General features: G+C 37.6%; 2 protein-coding genes across 2 annotated transcripts in view; one reads left to right on the top strand and one right to left on the bottom strand.

The window, feature by feature from the left end:
- The first annotated feature begins 625 nt into the window (after window positions 1-625).
- On the top strand, window positions 626-3,182 carry LOC122760974 (peroxisomal multifunctional enzyme type 2-like). Its single transcript, XM_044016187.1, has 2 exons — window positions 626-801; window positions 2,607-3,182. Exons 1-2 carry the CDS (start codon window positions 640-642, stop codon window positions 2,694-2,696), a joined length of 252 nt encoding a protein of 83 aa, XP_043872122.1. The 5' UTR covers window positions 626-639; the 3' UTR covers window positions 2,697-3,182.
- Window positions 3,183-4,840: 1,658 nt separating this feature from the next.
- Window positions 4,841-20,467, bottom strand: part of LOC122760975 (dmX-like protein 1) — a gene marked incomplete at its 5' end in the record, with an annotated part of 32,957 nt that continues 17,330 nt past the window's right edge. The window contains 10 exons of the mRNA XM_044016188.1: window positions 4,841-7,927; window positions 10,938-11,155; window positions 11,701-11,753; window positions 11,903-11,994; window positions 12,136-12,213; window positions 12,718-12,845; window positions 13,036-13,096; window positions 16,925-17,072; window positions 17,612-17,730; window positions 18,863-18,949. Coding sequence (XP_043872123.1) covers window positions 7,694-7,927; window positions 10,938-11,155; window positions 11,701-11,753; window positions 11,903-11,994; window positions 12,136-12,213; window positions 12,718-12,845; window positions 13,036-13,096; window positions 16,925-17,072; window positions 17,612-17,730; window positions 18,863-18,949 — 1,218 coding nt within the window. The remainder of the gene's footprint in view (window positions 7,928-10,937; window positions 11,156-11,700; window positions 11,754-11,902; window positions 11,995-12,135; window positions 12,214-12,717; window positions 12,846-13,035; window positions 13,097-16,924; window positions 17,073-17,611; window positions 17,731-18,862; window positions 18,950-20,467) is intronic.

Below are 20,467 nucleotides of genomic sequence, written 5' to 3'. Positions count from 1 at the left end.
AAAAGTCATACTATAGTATGTCGGCCCAAAATCACTAAAAAATTCATAGTATAGTATGTCGTCAAAATGAGACAAAAAGTCATAGTATAGTATGTCGTCCAAAATGAGACAAAAATGTCATACTATAGAATGACGCCCAAATGAGACAAAAAGTCACAGTATAGTATGTCAAAAAATGAGACAAAAAGTCAAAGTACAGCATGTCGTCCAAAATCACTCAAAAATCTCATAGTACAGCATGTTGTCCAAAATCTGCAAAAAATGTCATAGTATAGTATGTCGTCCAAAATCACTAAAAAAAGCCATAGTATAGTATGTTGTTCAAAATCAGTCAAAAAAGTCATACTATATAGTATGTCTTCCAAAATAAGTCAAAAAGGTTATACCATAGTATGTGGTGGTCAAAAAGTCTTACTATAGGATGACGTCCAAAATGAGACAAAAAAGTCATAGTATAGTATATAGTCCACAAAATGAAAAAAAGTCATAGTGTAGTATGTTGTCCAAAATGTGACAAAAAGTCATAGTATAGTGTGTCATCCAAATTTTGACAAAAAAGTTATAGTTTGGTATGTCGTCTAAAATGTGACAAAAATTTCAGTGTAGTATTTTGTCCAAAATTTGAGATAAATTTCATAAATGTCACTCTCTCCCTCTCACTGTCTTTCTGTAGCCATTGATCTGAAGAACGGCAGTGGCTCGCTGCATAAAGGTCCTGGCGGTGGGAAAGCAGATGTGACCTTGACGGTGTCTGATGAAGACTTCATGGACGTGGTGCAGGGGAAACTCAACCCTCAGAAGGTGAAGTATCCAGGAGACTTCACTTACTGTGGCTCTAGTTTGATGTGACCTGCATTAACAAATGCCGCTTTTCCACTAAATGGTCCTGGCACGCCTCACCTTGGCTGGGCTCTACACGGTTTGGTTGGTTTTCCATTACAATAGTACTTCCACATCGTGGGCGGGAAACTGTCGAACACACACTAACTAGTGACTTGTAAAGCAGTTGTTTTCGATGTACTGAATCATTAGAATCAGTTAATTAAAACAATAGTTTGTTCAGTACTCCCTCCAAAGACTCCGTCTGTCACTAAATACAGCAGACTCCTCAGTTAAATATTGAGAATTTAGATATTTCCATGTTAAATGTTGGAGATTCAGGATTTTAAAGTCTTTTTAACTGATCTACAGCATTGTTCAGTCTGATTCTTGTGTCGGATGTCTTGCTCATGACTAGAGCTGCAATTAATGATTATTTTCTCGATGAATCGTTTGGTTCATAAAATGTCAGAAAACCTTAAAAAAAATGTTGATCAGTTTATCAAACCTAGAAATAATGAGTTTATCAAATGTCTTGTTTTGCTCACAAACCAAAATGATTCACTTTTATTTCTTTGTTATCTGGAGCAAAGACACAAAGAAAATATTCACATTTAAGAAGCTGAAACAATCAGAAATCTTGTTTTAGTCATGAAAAAAGCTTCAAACCAATTAATCGATTATCAAAATGTTGATGATTAATAATTGAGTAATTACTCCTCTGTACTTAAATATCAGGACTGTTCATTATGAAACTGCATATCAGTCAGTCCTGCAAATATTTCACAATAATACGTTGGTAGAAATACCTGGTACTAACTAAAACTAAACTAAAACTTTACCACTTCTCATCATCACACACACAAGATTTTAGGATTTCTCTGTCAAAACAATAACAACATACCTAGTTTGGCGACATCAAGAAAACAGCGTGGGATCAGGGGACTCGTCTCGTTTGATTCCTCTGTGCGTTTGCTCTTTAGGGAGAGAGCACAATGAGAATGAGAAACAGAACCATGCAGCAAATGTCCATGAAAATGGAAAAAACAAGAGACACAAAACACACTGGCTAACTACAAGTCCAGATTTTGTCCCGGTTTTGTCCCCATTGATTTCTTCAACAAAATATACAACATTAGCCTCATTGTTTTTAGATGTCTGAAAACACAAATGCTTCATATTGTATTTTTAAAACGTTTATTTTGATTAAAGTGTCTTTTGATCTGTGAAGACTTCTCCCTTGATCTCATCACTTAGATTAAACAATGGAAGGCAGCGACCCATCAGACCAAGTTCAGAAAGCACTCTGACTGGCTAATCAATAGACGTTACTTATTATGTCAGTACTATCTCATCCGTCACAGAGTGGCCATCGCACAACACAATTTATATGCTTCCTGGAGCAGTGATATTGATCTGTGTGTGTGTAGACTGTGGTGCTGCTGCTGAAGGTCCCTCGTGCAGGGTCTTTCTCCAGCTGAAAAGATCACTTGGTGGAGTTGAAAGGGAAACAGCGAGGGTTGTCGTCATAACCACTCCCCTGATTGATTTTCTAGCCGAGGATCGCGCGGCACATCCTCGATAGTTCAGCTCATCAATTAAGAGACTTTTTCTATATATATATATATATATATATATATATATATTTACTGTTCTGCCCCCAAAGGAAACGTGAAATTGTGCTCAAGTGCAGGTTGATGCACCCGGATGACCCCCGTCTGACCCCTCCCTGTACTTTAAAACCGCTTAATGAAGTGTTTTTTTTTTGTGTTGTTTGTTATTTCCAGGCATTCTTCTCTGGCAAACTGAAGGTTAAAGGGAACATCATGCTGAGTCAGAAACTGGATGTCATCCTGAAGGACTACGCCAAGCTGTGAGCTCCTCGGCAGACAGCCACATGACTTTGAACCGAACGAGCCTAGCAGCCTCCGTCTGTCCACTCACACGAGGCGTTTCTGAAGAGAAACACACACTAATTAAACAGAGTTGGAGCTCTGAAATAATAATCATGAAGCAATGTGTCAAATAATAATAAACTGTATCACATGGTTGTTTGTTTTTTTTAAATCACAAGAATGAAGAACACATTGTCATTCCATTGGACCTGAATCCCTCGTGCCTTTAAATTAATATATATCTGTCTGTTTTCATAATTCACTGTAATCAGTCAAACCACGAGGTTCTGGTGTGTCGGTACTAAACATCACTTACGTATATTAAGTAAATGTAGTGGGTGAAGTGATAATAAAACTAAACCTGTTGATAAAATCCTGTTCATATAAACTGTAACGAAAGTCATGAAAATGAATGAATTGCTATTTTGATGTTTGCTCTTCTATGAAAATAAACAAATTCAGAACCAATTTTTTTCCTCTTTGTTTCATTGAAGTGGTAATTACTCTTTTAAAACGGTAAAAAAAAAGGATTAGGACTGTGTGATTAAAACTTCACGTGTCAACGTTCCAACTGAACAGAGTTCAGCAGAACTAAAAGTCAGAAAATATGGAGCTGTTGATAGACGTTTGTCGTACATCAGAACTTATTTCTGAACCCTAAAATGACAAATAAATAAAACGATTACTGCAGGTAGAGGAAAACATAAATACGTTTGCCATTTGTTCAAAATTGGCGCACTCATTTCTTGCTGTCAAAGACTTGGTAAATGCTTCTTCACGTCTTTTAAACTCTTTATTTTTCATCCCAAAGTTTACTTGATGACCCGATTCATGTATTTAACAGACCATCAATAATAAGTGCAACCTAACTTATCGGCCAAAAAACTGACATCAAACATTGACCATCGGCTGAACTGATTTTTTGAAGAACTTTGTTTATTTTCTCTTCATGCTGACGACAGTCACATTTCTATGCCACTAAAACAGGAAAATGCATATTCTGTAAAAACAACTGCTTGAGTGTTTTGCAGAAATGAAGACATGAATGTCAATAAACTGTTTGCACTGTAATGACAAAAAAGACTGAGGTCATGTTGTTTGGGTGGTTTTCTGTGTTAAAGAGTAGAAGCCTCTGAAGTACTGTTGTAATGTTGAGTGCCAGATTTATACCTATTTTTACAAATTCACAAATTCATAATTTATAAATTGGTGACTCATTAGCCCACAAAAACAGGACAAAATGAATATACAAACAAGGCAGTTAATCTTTGCTTATATATTCAAACAACAATAGAATTATAGACCAACCAACAAACTCAAAAAAAATCATTATATCAAATTCAACAAACCAAAACACAATTAAAAATGAAAATTTCGAGAAAAATGTACTTATCTGCTTCGTGTGTTTCTTCCAAACGAGAGCTCAGTCACTGAATCCAAGCGTGTTTTCACTTAATCAAAGTCCAGAATATTCCGTCACCTGCTCTGGTGAAGAAAAAAAAATAAGTCGGACATTTTCTTTTAGTTCTCTCCCCTTCTTGTTCCATGCTGTTGAAAAAAAGATGTCAATAAAATGTACCTGACAATAAAACACACTTTATATTTACAAATGTCGTTACTTAGAAGTGAAAATCTAGCCAACTTAAATCAATTACACCTTATTTGGGACGTTCTAAAACACTTAGCTTAGCTAACACCTAGCTTCAAAACAGCGATCGATCGTCACCAAATTTCCCATGGACATCTCCAGTCATGTCCACTTTCACCTCGGTAACATCACAATGGAAACCCCAATATTATGGTATGTATCTGTGGATCTTTGTTTGTTTGAGTCAGACTCATACATAAAGCTACGTTTACGTTATTTTCCTCTACAATGAGCACCTATGGAGAGGAAAAAATACTAGGGTTTCTGTGACCAGAGATGTCCATGACAAATTTGGAGATGATTGATCAATAAATGTGACCTTGTTTTCCATCATTTACTGTAAAAGAATAAAGATTTCTCATAGAAAGTGTACTGGTGAACATATAAAGAGTGTGTGGAGCGTGACATCAAAGAGAAAACTAATTTCCGTGTTAGGACGTTTTTGTTTATTATTACATTAATACATTTTCTGTAAATATTACATTATCTTACACATAGTCTTTATTATAAAATTAGAATTATCTGATCAAATTCACATTTGCAAGATTGAAGAGGGAGAGAAAGATGAAGTCAAGAGTTGATTTGGTTCTTATTAATTTAGTCGAATGAGTGAAAATAAGCAGACAAAAAAAAGAGAAAAAAGATTATAGTAAAATTTATTCTATTCTCCAGTTGCTGCTGGAGTTTATGTCATTGTTTCTCACGAGGTTGTTCAAGCTCCCAAAATTAAAAACAAACAAAGAAGAGCACAGAATAAGATTATATCTGCTTTATGATCGAGTCTATAATCCTAAATATGCACACATTTCATAAATAGACCTTTAACCATATAGACTTCTATTCTTTATAAAGTGGCTTTTGCTGTTACCTGCCGTTTATCTACGACTAATCTCTACGACTATGCAGTTTTTACGAGAAGCCTACTTTATATATTTATATATACAAACATATATACATATATGTACGTATATATATATACATATATATATACATATATATATGTACACAAGACATGACTGCAATATATCTGAATCATCTTAAAAGTTTTTCCTCACGTTCGTCTTCACTGTACATATGTTTTCCTTTACAGCAGCACAGCCACAATCTGTGTGGGTCAGTTTAGCTTCATGGATTATTTAATTCCGCACACTTCAATTCGCAGTTAGATCATTATTTGTGTGCGTTTGTGTGCTGGAGGCAGTGAGCTGCATCTGGATAATTAAAAAAAACAAAGAATGATAAGGTAACCACTGCAACTGTTATGAAGGAACTGGACGTCAAAATCAGTCTGAAACGATGTTGTTTCAAGGCAAATTTCAATTGTGGTCCATGGTGGAAATTTAAAGTGTGTATGTGAGGAGAGAGAAGAGCAAAATACAACATGATATTTCCACTAAAATGTTTGTCTTCCCATCAAGAGTAACGTTTCATGTTCTTTCAGCTTAATATAGTGTGTAAAAAAACAACAAAAAAAAAGCAGTCACAGATTTGTTTTTTTGTGATGTCCCACACCAATAAAGAGCCAAAACAAAGCTTATTTGTGCAACTTAATAACAGTTATCAATATAATCAGGCTCCAGAGTTGGAGTTCTGTGCCAGCATGGTGGAAGTAGTTCTCAAAGATTAAGGACACTTTAATTAAAAAACACCTCAGCCAGAATCAACACATCATTTCATGTTATCATGTTATCATATTATCTGTATATTACTGTATGGTACATATAATATAATTTATGCTTAATGCTTTTATGTGCAAATGGAAAAGGAAGAAAAACACTGGGCGGCAGCAAACTTGTAGATTAAAGTAAAAACTCTGAACAAACTGGATTAAGTTACTTGTTTTTGGAAAATTAGCTCCAAAATTTGAATGATGCTCTTGTACATTGTTCCTTTAATTGCTGTATTATAATGGTTAAACCTTAACGATGACATAAAGAGACACTTATTATAACTTCAAAACTTGCCTGAGAATTATCGCGTTTTTAAAGTATCTTAATTATTCAAAGGAAGTGAAATATAGTCATCAGTAAGCAAACAGGAACGCCTGCTGGCAAACCTGGCGTACGTTTAATTTTTTAAAATGTAAAAAAGAAAAAAAAAAAGAAAAAAAAAAAGTGCTTAACACCATTGCAACTTTATACTAAATGTTTACAGAACACAATGTTCCTGTAACTGATATATAGTCACATTGAAAGCAGCGTCACCTTGGAAAAAAATAGAAAAAAGAAGAAAAAAAAGTGGAATGGCAACCGCAAAGCTATAAAATAGTCATCACGTGTGTGTGTGTGTGTGTATGTACATTCAGACCTAAAGCAGCAAAGGTTTGATTAATTAAACAAAATGTAGGGAGTTTAGCTGCTTCCTCCTGTTTCTATTCTTTATGCTAATCTGCAGTAAACAATATAATACATGTGTGACATTCACCCTCTCATCTACAGACAGAGAACAACCACATTCTCTATAGATATGATGCGTTTGTTCTATTTTGTTTGTTTAAAGTCTGTTCATTTCAAATCAGGCTGCAAAAAAAAAACATAAAAAAAGTGAGCGGTTCATTCTCGACAACTGCTGCTTCTGCTCGTCACACTGCGAGGGCTTCATTTTTGTGTTTAAAAAAAAAAATGAATAAGGGTGATTAGATTAAATGTGCTTGTGGAGGATTTTGTCGTCCACCCGTGTGACTGCGGTTGTGCTGAGGTTCTGGTTCGGCAGTGATGTCACACGGTCGCGTTTTATCCCCTGAACGCCTCAGCAGAGCTTCCGCTTTCATGACTGCTTTTGCGAACGTGAACTAAAAAAGTAGAAGAGCTCCGCTGCTTTAAGACTCGTCCGCCTCACCGGTCCTGCTCCTTCTACGGCTTCCTGTGCAAAAACAGCAGCTCTCCTCCTCCTCCTCCTCCGTGTGCTCTTCAGCAGACGCTGAGATGGAGGTTTGTTTTTGTAGAATCTCTTTCTGGGCCTCGGATACGACAACATGTGCCCTCAGTCTTTACCCTGTGTCCACTGTGTTTAAACGTCCACAATGGTTCCAAACTCTCATAGAGGCTTGTGTGTGTGTGTGTGTGTGTGTGTGTGTTTGGTCAGGTGTGGTCACTTCGCTGCATGGTCACTGTCACGTCTAGACGACACGCTCCCACTCTGTGAAAGTCTGTAAATCCTGTCAATATTTCTTCATTGGAAACGTTTGGCAACACGTGACATGACATTGCGTTGTCATGGTGATGTTACCCTAAGAGGAACCAACTGTATGAAGGTACTTTTTCCGCAACAGTGCCAAAAAAAACCCCTCTGCACTTCACATTATTCAACTCAACAGTCCACACTTGTATGTCTATATGAAGAATTTTACATCGTTCTTGAGGTTGCCGCGGTTGTTGTTGACAACGCTGAAGCGGTTCGGCAGGACCCTCATCTTCATCGTTCCGTCCGCGCCGCAGGAGAAAATGTGATTGGCCGGTCCCACCTCTATCTGCATCACACCGGTGCCGAGGTTCCTGAACAGCGACTGGCGAGCGTGTTCGTTTGGGAAGGAGAAGAGGACACACTGTGTGGCCAGACTCCAAACCTGGAGGGAAGAGACAGAGGAAAAAAACAACTTCACTCGTTAGAAGCTTTTTCATGAAGTGAAGACGCGGCATATAAAAGAGATTCAATCCCAAAGTGATCCTGCTGCTGCTCCCTCTGATTCAGCTCATCCCTCAGAGATTACAAAATGGGCACTGTAGTTAATTTTAAGATGATGACACATAGATTATCTTGCTGCAATAAATTCCCACTTGTGCAAATGCAGTAAAAACATACCTTCGGAAATATCTCATCAACTACTGGATGGATTGCCACTTAAATTTGAGCAGACGTGCACGTCTCCTTCAGGATGAATTATAAGTATTCAGCTCTCCTCTTATTGTTCCCCTAGTGTCACCACGACCCCGTTAAGACCTGGTATTAACATCCATCTTCAGTGATCTGATCACAGGCAGAGCCCAGGTCTGGATGCTCTCAGTCCATTCCATTCCCATGTGGTCACAGGACACAGTTTAGTGTCAGGTGTGAACAGTCTTTCTTAGTGCTGCCTGCACGTGATCAGATCACAGAGATCAGATGTTATTACCAATTTTGAAGTAAAACTGCAAACACTTTCTATATTCGCTTGCCTCACGGGAAGAAGGTTGCTGGTTTGCATCCCGGGTTCTATGTTGGTTTATTCTTTATAATTTGATTATATTTGGTGTTTTAGGTGATTGAGACATGGTGCATTCAGTGTCTATGAAACTGTCCTCACAGTGCTCTCTCCTCACCTTGGCTTCAAGAAGCACTTGTCTGCCCTTAAAACCCGTTATTGTAAGCTTTTCTAGACTCTCCCGACACAGATAACTCAATTTATTCATAGGTTTTGCAGACGTGAAAAACATTTCAACAAATAATAATAATGATCAGGATCTTTGTCAATTTGTTTGGGCCACTCTTGTTACTCTTGAGTATTTTCTGTTACCAAAGCACACCATTAAAAAAAAAAAGAAAATAAAAAAAGAAAGGTTAAGCTTAGCAAAATAAATATTTCATACTTAAGTTAATCTACAGCTCAGGATCAGGACATCCCGAACAAATACGATAAAAGAATGTTTTAGAAACCAATTACAGATTATATTAAAGTTGTTTATATATAAACAACTTTATGGTCCGTTTTGATTTTTTTGAATCTTCAACAGAAACAGATTTTCTGGCCTGACAGAGACAGACTATATTACCAGCTTTGGTCTCATTCTCACAAGATTTGTTGACAGTCAGAAAAAAAAGAAAATGAGCTCTGCAATGTTTTAAGTTAATTCTCTCTTTAAACTGTCAGAGCAGAAACTGTGAACACATGAAGAGCTTCCAGCGAGAACCAGGATTTCCTCTGAGTAACGTGCACAGTTTGGGTTCATATTCCCAGCCTGGGAGCTTTATTATTTGATAAGGTATTTCTAGACTTAATCTGTATACTTGGTTAATCTTTCTGGGCCGTGGACTCTCACCACACTCTTTGAAAGCTTATACTTTTGCAGCAAAGCCATATTGCATTTTTAATTTGGCTGTTAGACAATTAACAACCTCAGATGAGTAACATCGCACAGAGCTTTGGAGAGGGGTTATTGTGTGTGTGTGTGTGTGAGCAATCATCCAGAATAAAAGTCATTTGAATTTCGAGCAGACGTGCACTGCGTCAGTGCTCGTACATCGTGGTGATGCAGCAGCTTCATCCTTTGAGTGAGAGCTGTGTGATCTGTGACAACACATACTATTTTCGCTATTTACTCGCAGTTGAAGTTGAATATTAACTAAAGACTCACTCATTCACACACTTTTTCACACCACAGAGTCCAGTAACCATCACTTATACCGGAACCATCCAATGTTCTGCTGCAGGTGATGACAATTTTAAAACGTACATAAAAAAGTCCATTTAAAAAAAATAATATTAAGAACTAGCAATACAATTATTTTTGTCTTACCAGTCCTTGCCTTACCTCAAAGTGCATAAATAAAGTACACGGTATTAGCTGTAACTATTTTAAATCAAAAATAAATCTGTTTGTCATCTCAAGTGCATAAAATCCAAATTTGTTTCTTTTTGAAATAAGACAAAATAGATGGTCATATACGACCCACAGACATCACAAAGTGCCTTCAAAAGAATAAAAAAAGAACTAACGCTGCTATCAAACCTGTCAGACGACTGCAGGATTTGATGTGGGAATCTTTAGAAAAATGTTTCTCTACTTATTTCTGGTGAAATCACAGGCTGGGCCACTATGTGGTTGATTATGGGCTGCATGTGGCCCACTGGCCACCATTTGAATGGATTGGACTTCTACTATTGTTATGAGTAGGAAGTCCATCATACTTATGATTAAGTAAGATAATTATGATATAAAGTGACACTTTGATTGGGTTCTCTGTCACTATGGAATCTGTCATCATGCAGGGCAGATGACAGATTCACACCTGGCTGCTACAAAGACTCTTTGTGATGCAAATGTAAGTTTTTTTTAAGCATTTTTCCCACTGGAGCTCTCTTACAAAATTTATAATTTTCTTTTGAAAAAGTCACAGAACTTAATCAAAGATTTCTCTAAAGTAAAGATCACACAAAATGATTTTCAGAGTCATCTTTCACCAGGAGTCGCCAACTGTTACGTCACGTCACAAACACATGTGAAAGGTGACACGGGGGAACGATGCATGAAACGTGGTTTCATTTAGCTACAGGTAAGGTGATGAACTTTTACTGATGTGACAGGAGGGGGTCAGCTCGGCTCGGCTTGTGCCACACGCAGTCTCTGATTTTCATTTCTAACGGACAGTCCGTACGTTTACGTGCACAGTTTAATCGAGCTTAGGCCGAAGTCCGACTAAGACAGGCAATCGGACAACTTGTCTAGTCCAAGTATACATGAAAATACATACAACTGGACTTCTAACATGCATGTAAACGCACACATTGAGAGCCACCAAAAAAAAACCCTTATGCAACATTTCTAGCTTGTTGTGTTTTGAAATGAATGAATCAGAAAAGAGAGTTAAGTCAGATTTACCTTGATGTTGCCCTCTGCTGATCCGCTGATAAAGAAGTCCTCAATTACATCGACAGCCAGTGCTTTGACCGGTGAGTCATGGGCCTGGAAACTCTGCCGCTGGTGCCTGTGGGGAAGCTCCAGGACACTGATCCAACCTTTCCTCCCACCTGTGATAAGCAGCTGCTGCCTGGGGGCCGTCGCCAAGACGGTAGCACCCGACTCATGGCAGCAGAAAGCTACGGAGACACAGAAACACGGAGAATGAGGTGGAGGGCAAAAACACTTACAGAGAAACAGGGATGCATCGACAGGAAAAACATAAAAAAATATGTGGTCGATAAATTAAATGAGGGAACACAAAAATGCAAATCATAGACCAAGCAGGGTGCTGAAATATGGTTTATCTGCTGAAAATCGTGTTATAAGAAAACCAGCATGTCTTTACATTTGAGAGGAAGTAAACATAGTTCATTAAGCTAAACTCTAACATCAACAATCAATAATTAAAAGTGTGCCAGGTTAATTTACTGTTAACCATAGACGATATAAGAAATAGACCTAGCCTTCTGGCTGGTTGCAAAAATAACTTTACCCTACTTGTAAGGTCAGTAAATATTTTCGTGAGGAATTAATGGTCTCAATCGTTAGATTTAGGTCTTATTTGATAGAATATGTCGTCAAATTTGTAAATTATGTTCCCATTTAGAGGAAAATAAATATTTAAGCAAGACATGTATGAGAGGACACCATTGATTCACTGTTTTTCTGTGCCCAGTCTTACCATGTACGAGGCTGTTAGCAGGAGTCACCAGAGTGTCCCACAAACACACGTTCCTGTGGAGACAAAAATAACCCAAATCATTATCCGGTCTTCACAGTTCAACCAAAGGACACCTTCATCCTTGTCGGGCACAGCACGGAGAAATTTAATTTGACAAAAGATTCAGCATCAAAAAAGAATTTCAAGGCAGAGATTTCAATACCTGTTGTCTGTGGAAAGACCTGCAGTGGCAATGAGGGAGGAGGAGCCCACAAAGACAAAGTCATGAGCTGTCTTGTTGTGACACTGCAATGTCTGGCAGAGAGAAACAAATGAGATGGTTAGTATTAATGCCATCATAGTCTAGAGAAGCAGGATTGTTGCTCATAAAGCGTAAGCAAAAATCTGAAAATAAAAGATAGGTTTGGAAATCATTTGGCTTTAGATGTTTCTTACCAAGAATGGTTTGGGGGCATTCCCACTGGTGTTAGTCTGCCACAGACTCAAACCACCGTCAGCATCGACGATACCAAACTGCACAAAACATTCACAGAGCAGATATGAGACTTTGCTGAGATGCAGACGAAATTGTCCTTCCATTTACATCAGAAAGACGCCCTGAGATCCATCATTCCTTTTTGGTGAATTGCATTGTGCGATAACTTTTTAACAGTGTGTTGTGTCCGTGCACCTCTTACATAACTGAAGTCAAGAGACTTACAATTTCTGTCTTTCCAGTTTTTAAGCATATTTAACTCCTGGTCAGAGCAGATAGTACTGAGACACCATCTGAGAATATTATTAGCTAGAGGCGAGGGCCTGAGTTCAGAGCGGCTGAATCACTCAGCTGAAGAACAATGTGTGCTGAAGCCAAACTCCCCACTGTGGTTTGTGTCTGGATGGTGAAGTTGTAAGAGGAAGTGAGAAAGTGTTGCTGAATCTGACAGGCACACATCACAATGCAGACTACAAGGCTAAAAATACTTGTGACATCAGGGGTGGTGCCGGACTATTCCTGGCCATGCTAAGGTTTATAACCTTGTTTCCTTGGTGGTTGAATCGTATCCGGGTGACTCTGGAGTTTCCTGGACTTCTGAAGCAGATGATCTGCTGGGAGTGACCCCACTCGAACATCCTGACGCTACCATCCTGAGCTCCCGTCAGGTCTATGAAACAGAAGAAATAAAAGCAAAAAAAAACAAAATGTGTTCTGGTTCCAACATGATGTTTTGGCATTTGTTAAATTTTCTCAAGATCATGAAAAAAAGCTCTTGTTTTGGCCTTTAATAAATGATGTCTAACACATTTTAGGGAGCTATCTTCTAATGAACTAACAGACATTAAGAATCTACTCACAGTAAGGTAGTGTGGGATGCGAGGTCATTCTTCTCACATTATTGATGTTTCTCTTAATCATCTGGGAAAAGTGAAGAGGAGGAGGAGAAGATGCTTAGCCAACATTAGCACAAATTCAACATGGTAAATATGGATGCTGTAAGTATTACTGCTGTATAATAATACAGAGTTATATAAACTGCAGCTCTTCAGCCTGTAACACACAAGGAAACAGTCAATGTTGCTGGCTTATTTATCTGGCATTTGGCATTATGTCATTTGTGGGTTTATTCAGAGTCACTGTGGAAAGAGACACAATGCAAACACAATATTTGACTTTTTTTTGTAATGAGTTAAAAGGGAGCAGACAGTAAGACGGAAACAATATGAAGGCTTCTCTAGCAGGCTGCATTTGAGATGGACTTTAAAGTTTAATTTGTTGCTTAAGTCTTGATCACAGTGCATCATTAATTTATTTTACCATCAGCGACATTATTTATTGAATGGTTCTGTCTGTGTCAACGCACAGAATGACATTTGGAGACAAGACAATCAGATTAGACTCTAATTCCTATTTTTCTTACATGTTTTATGTAAAGTGTTTTTGTTTTCCACACACACTTGTCACAGTAAACTGATGTGTACTATCTAATCCATTTTCCTGTACGACTGTTTGGATAGTATTGGATATTAAGCTCCATGTTGATTGATATTTTATAAATATTACATAGTTTTTATCCTTTGTGCTGTATATGTATACTGTAAGCTGTGTGTATTCAACTGGTACTTACTGAGTCTGATATGGAGCAACTGTAACAAAACAATTTCCTTCGGGATAATGAAAGTATTCCGATTCTGATTCTGATATGGTAATATTTCATTGTCCTACAGACACGGCCTTTAATTTACAGTCTGTGTATATTACCCTTGAGATGCTAATCAAATGGGTTCAACTGATTGACAGAAATGCAGCATTGAGGCTAATCCAGTGAGGTGTTTTAACCTCCGCACTACAGCAACCTCTTGCTGCCTGTTAATGTCTTAAAGGAGGGCTCGACTGTGTAAACAGGTCTTGTGTTTAGGGATGAGCTGATACAATACTCAATGTTAGTATCAAGCAGACACAAGTCAAAATCACCTGCTTGGAGATAAGAAAAAGAAAATTGTAAAATCCAATAGATTTCACATAAATGCTTCACTAAGCACCGACTGAAAATGTGGGCATCTGATTTCTCCCTAAAAGGAGCAGAATATTTGTTATACAGATGGAACACTGTGTGTTTGAAATGGCTAGTTTGTAAATATGTTGGTTTAAAGACCACTGCATCAGACTGATATCGGTATCGGTAGATACTCATGGTGGTGACATTTGTATCCGATAAAACGTGGTAAGATCTGTCCCGACTTAATGTTCTAGGGTTAGTGGACATTTTACTGATTTTACATTCTTTGTAAAAAAGATTTATTACCTTGCTCTCAAGGCCAACAAGATTTTATTGATCTTCATCTGTCTGTCAGTCAGTCAGCAGGATTACTCAAAAACAACTGAGCCATTCTTCATGAGTTTTTTGAAAGGTGGTGCATGATGCAAGGAAGAACCTGTTCGATTTTGGAGTGGTTCAGATTTACTTTCTTTAAAATGTTGAGACAGGGTCTTAACCTTGGTGGAGGTGCGCCCTCTCTGAGCACCTGCTCCTGCACCTGTCACTCTGGGCCAAGTTAATCCTGTGCTACAGCCTTCACATTGATGCAACTGCAGTAAATTCAGGTAGGAGCCTGTAAGAACCTCAAATGTTACTAGGTCTGATCTGGTAAAACTGCTGTTGGATTGCATTAACAAATAGGGCTGCAACAATTAGTCAACATTGTAGACAAAAATCAATAGTAAAATCAGTCGCAGACAAATTTAATTATCGATAATTGTCGGTTAAATCATCACGTCACTTTTTTTTTACACTATGGACCTGAACTACATTCTTTTTTTAGTCAGAGTGAGACATCTCGCCTTCTATGCATCTCCATTAGGAGACATCAGGTAAACATCTGAGTGAAATGGCTACTTAAAATCAAATCAAAGGTCAAAAATGTTAATCTTATTCATAACTCCAAAGTGCATATTTAATGATATATGCAAGCTACAGCACAAAATGATGGTCTGTCTATCATCATATAGGAATAATCTCAATAAAATGCAGTAGTTCAGTCACTATTATCTGCCCTGTATTATGAGTGGTGGCCAAGAGAAGCAGACAGCAATATTTGCCAACAATCCACTCTCTCTAGTGTATAGCGTATCCTTAACATCTTGATTTGTCTCTATCGTTGTTCTACAAGTACTGAATCTCTCATTCCAGAGGGTCAGACTAATACTACTATTTTGTATTATCTCAAGTATTAATATTATTATTGTACTCATGACACCCAGTTTGACTTTAAAAACAACAATTACACAACTGTTCCTGGCCCTGAAATGTCCCTTTCTATCCTCCAGTCTCCCATTCCTTTCTCCTCTCTTCTCTTTTTATCTCCTATTTTCCAAATCAAAGCCAATGGTTGCTCACACTGAGAGTAATAAGAAATTATTCTTTTTAAAGTGTCACCTTGTCCTTGTGTACTGTAAGAACTGTTGGGTTTTTGTCTTTTTAATCGTAAAGTTTGTTTAACTTTAGTCTGGAAAGTACCTTGAAATCATGGATGATTTGTGTAAAACAAGCGAAATTGTAGTGAGGTAAATTGTATTCTGCTCCAACCCTGAGCAAACAGTCTGTAAAATAAATAAATGCAAAGTTGCTCTTAGTGTCCAGACTGCATAACAAGAGCAGTGAACAAACTGGTACAAATCAACAAACATGACTCACTACTGCTCCACATAAAAACACTGCAACCACCAGAACTAAAAATCGATGTCCCTCCCCACTGCTCCTGCCAAGTTTCTCTGCTTTAAAAAATAGCTTTTAGAGATGATTCCATAAAACAACATTCTGTTTTTTTGACACCAAATCCGTTCAATATGGTGACAAGGAAGAAATAAGGAAGAAGAAGGAGGCCTATAATGCAACATAATGGATGCCGACTGCCATCAAAATGTAAAAAAGAAGATAAAAAGAGAACTGTGTTCACAAGCTGCAGCATTGGACATTTAATGACTTTGTAAATCAATGAGTGAAGCACATGAAACTAGTTATGATGCTTTCAGCCAAAACAAAGACAAATTATCAGCTTGAGTTATTTTTGTTTGTTTTTTCATTATTTCAATTTAAATCTCCTTCATCAGAATGTTTGCATGGATAGCACAGCAATGTGGCAAATTAATTTTGATAATTAATACAAAAATAGTAAGAAATGTATTTGATTTTGTCACACAGTGCAAATCACAATTAAATTTAAAGTACTTTCTTCAAGTAGGAAAGTAACACGTCAACAAAGATGGAAGAGGGTAACGTTTGGCATTTTTCCACCAAAAAAATTAGATTGACAGACCATTTAACTGCAGAATTATTTTTTTGTTAAATAAATAAATAAATGAATAAAAAGACAATGTACCAGAATGTCCTTCATTATCCACAACCTAGTGCCTATGCCAATATTCTGTATTACCAGCTATATCCAATGACACCTTAGCTCTCCTACAGTAGTGTGAAGTGTAGAAACAGTTTGCAGTTAATATCTGAAAGCATAGAAAATAACAGAATGCAGCAACGAAAGGGGGGGGTGGGGTGAGTATTAACACAAACTGAAGGAGGCAGCTGCACACTAAGCACCGAGTGCACTCAAAACATTGTTCAGATTCTATCAAATCTACTGTACGTCATTGACCTGTTTTCAGTCATCAGTATACATTCACTGAACAGCTCATACTGATTCCGGTAAAAAACAAACAAACAAACCAAAAAAGAGGTTTAGAGCTCACCATGGCGGCACCCCTTCCTGTCTGCAGACCTCCCAGCCATGGCATGTTGATGGGTGTACCAGGGCTGCTGTGGGTGTACGGTGTGGTGCCATGAAGGGCAGCAAAGTCATCACGTGTATGGATCACCAGGAAGTCATCGCCTCCAACACTACGGGTAGAATTATATTTAGAAATATGTTTTATAATGACATGAGTAGAGTTCATATCACAGACAGATTAAAAGCTGCTGTAGAAAAAAATGTGTTTGATGACAATTTCAAAGTGTAATTTCACATGAACAGTTCTTGGAAGGTAAAAATAGCTATATTCAGCCATTATTAAATAGTATCTACAACAATATTTCCTTGTGCATTGAATAAGCTATTGAGAAAGGAACAGCAACAAGAACAGACACCGAAAGTGCCCTTGTTCTGAGATTTTATGAGATTCAGTCTATATCTATCCATCAACAAAGAAACAGCCTCAGGACACGTAATACAGACAGATTATGCTGCAGTCATACAGACAAACAATACTGATTCATGTACACCACCTACACATTGTGCCATGCCCACATTCTGCTGGTATGAAGGTGAAAAGGTGAGTTGATGTTTCTTTGATTGAACTCACAGCTGGTGACTTCATCAAGTACAGTATGCACATGTACAGACACACACACACACACACACACACATATTCTTCTATTACCCTTTGGCTTCAGCGTCATCGTCATCTATCCATGTCAAGATCTGTGTGGCCAAAATGGAAGACACGTCCAGCTCCTGAATGTCATGGGTGGAGGCCATGACTAAACAATTACGATTTGCCTAGGAAACAAACAGAGACATGATGTGCTAAAAGAAATAGATGGATGATGAAGAGGACAGAGGTAGGGAGAACAAGTTGAGGGTGATGCCAAGGTCAAATAACACAATCTTTTTGTCTGTTACGATGGTCACAGCACCAGGTCAGACAACAACAGAGCCATAAATGTGTGCAGTGACGCAAGTGAGTCATAACAAGAGGAAATTATGGACTGTCAATCCTTCAAAGAGAACTTAAGGTCACTTGTTTGCTCCTCTTTTACTTCACCATTATGTTTGCATACACATTTTATTATTTCATGTATTGGTCAATGTTACTGATGTGACAGAACACATCATAGAAGACAAAAATCACAATCAAACATGCTAGACCAGAGGTCTCAAACTCACAGACCGCAGGCCACATGTGTCCTGCCACTTGATATCAAGTTATGAAAACATGGTCCTGCGACCTCATCTTTCTTGTGAACACAGCATGTGCGGCAAAAGTGCAGCTGCCAGTGAGGTGTTGAGAAGTCAACCATTTTCCCCTTAAATAAATGGCTGTAATTTCAAGCAAAAAACTCTTGATGTGCCAGACAAAAAAAGGGCTAATATATGGTGAAGGAGTTGTGCCAGGAGTTCCAATGTGTTATAAATTCTGTAAGAATCCACTATCAGTTAAAACCAGATTCTGAATACAAATTCTACACACAGCTGCGTCAAAACCACATAGAGCGGTAGTAATTGATTTATTGGTCTCCACCAAATCCTGTGGGAAATATCTGGCTCTTTAGCTGCTAAATAATATGCTACAGCCTATTTCCACCAAGCAATACATTACGGCTTAATTATGTGTGTTAAATGATGTTTTTGCATTGTAAATGGTTACAAAATGACCCGTCAGTATGGTCTGACTTTATGGGCAACCTTCTGATTTAATGAGAACATTAGAAAATGTAAGAATCCCATTGACAATTTAAAGAGAAAAAAAGAAAAAATGAATAGTCCGTATATGTTTGCGTAATTAACATCTTCTGAGCTAGAGAGAATACTTGAGGTCAGATCGTTTTTTTTTTTTTTTTTAAATAATGAACCCTGTTTTTTTCTCCTGTACATAGTGTTGTTCAGCAGCATTGGTGTAAAAGAGTGATACCTTGTTGATGGCAAAGGCTGTGATGATGTCCGATTCCTTGTGTATGATGCGTGCCTTTCCTCCAGGGCTGTCCAGATCTGACTCAGTCTGTGCAGAGAAGCAAACACACACAAAAATAACTCACAACCATGCAGATTAAATTATTGCAGCTGTAACATTAGTAATATTTTCCCTGCAGACAAATGTTTTCAGATACATTTCACTTCATGCTACAGAACCACTGACCTGACAAGATCCACGAGAAGGGCTGATAAAAGTAAGTGTGGAAGATAACAGAACTGATGAGAAGAAAGAGGAAAGTCTCTAGCTGAGTCTACTTTGTTTTGCTTACTTATTTGGCTTGCCTTTATAAGATAGGACATACGAGGCCACACAGTTAACCCGAGCAGCAGCCAGCGAAGAGTAACTGTGTTGTGCCATTTAACAGTATGAGCACAACCCCTAAGCAATGTGCACAAGCACACACTGTACCATATAGGTCCTAAGGGATATGGTAGCAAAGTATACTGTACTGTGCAATAGCTCTGGGCTGATGTTTCACTACGAAGGCAGAGTCAAAAGAGATATAGACATCCTTTTAAACATGGGACTGAATTAAGTCTTTACTGGATTAATTCAAGGGGAAAAGTCCATGTTTTTTTCTGTCAGATGTTATTAAGTAAAACTTGACGAACAAAAATCAAAATATGGTGGTTTGCCATTTTCACAGAGAACATAATCCTACTGGGACTAAGATTCACTGTGACATTGCTGGGCCCATTAATCAGAAGCTATTCAGCATCATAGCTTGTCCTCAGAGAGAGTGGATTAATTAACATAGGAATAACTACAACATGGCAGCTTGCACAGCATGAGGCATATTAGAAAACCTCTATGAAGCATCTGTGTACGGTTCAGTATACGGTTCACGTTCACATAAATATTTAGAATTGCTAAAAGCAAGATTAATATCAAATCCTGACATGAACATTCAAAGTTCATGGCCTTTAAAACACTCATAGTCTATTTCTGTCAAGATCATACATTTAATATTTCTATGATTATATGATATGTGACAGGTCATGTTTTCTATTCCTCTAAATAAAAAGGTACATGATGATGATGATGTTGACAATGTTTCCATTTCTATTCATCTGCATACTTTGTACCACCCACACTTTAATATGTGAAGTTTAACATCTAACATCCAATGCAGTGTATACCCAATGGTCTTGTCAAGTCAGAAGTACTGTTATCAATGATGAAAATATATATTTTTTTCACATGCAACAAGCACTCTCAGATAAAACAATGCCATATTGTAGAATAGGGTGGTGAATATACTCTACGATACAAATTCTTTCATCTTTACCACTTAGACTAAGCATGATATTTTTGTGTAACTGATGTTCTGGTGCATTAAAGTGTGTGGCTAAAGATCTAGTTTGGAAACCAGTGATTTCAACTGTACCAAATTCATGGAAAGGTTTTTATGTTACCTTACATATAAGATGAAAGGTGTGTATGTGTGTGTATATATATAGATATATATATATATAGATATATATATATAGATATATATATATAGATATAGATATATATGTAGATTTTTTGTGATAAGAAAAG

This window comes from Solea senegalensis, unplaced genomic scaffold (genome assembly GCF_019176455.1).
Source record: "Solea senegalensis isolate Sse05_10M unplaced genomic scaffold, IFAPA_SoseM_1 scf7180000014260, whole genome shotgun sequence".
Taxonomy (NCBI): domain Eukaryota; kingdom Metazoa; phylum Chordata; class Actinopteri; order Pleuronectiformes; family Soleidae; genus Solea; species Solea senegalensis.
The sequence above is the reverse complement of the archived record's forward strand: the minus strand, read 5'-3'. Positions and strand labels throughout refer to the sequence as shown.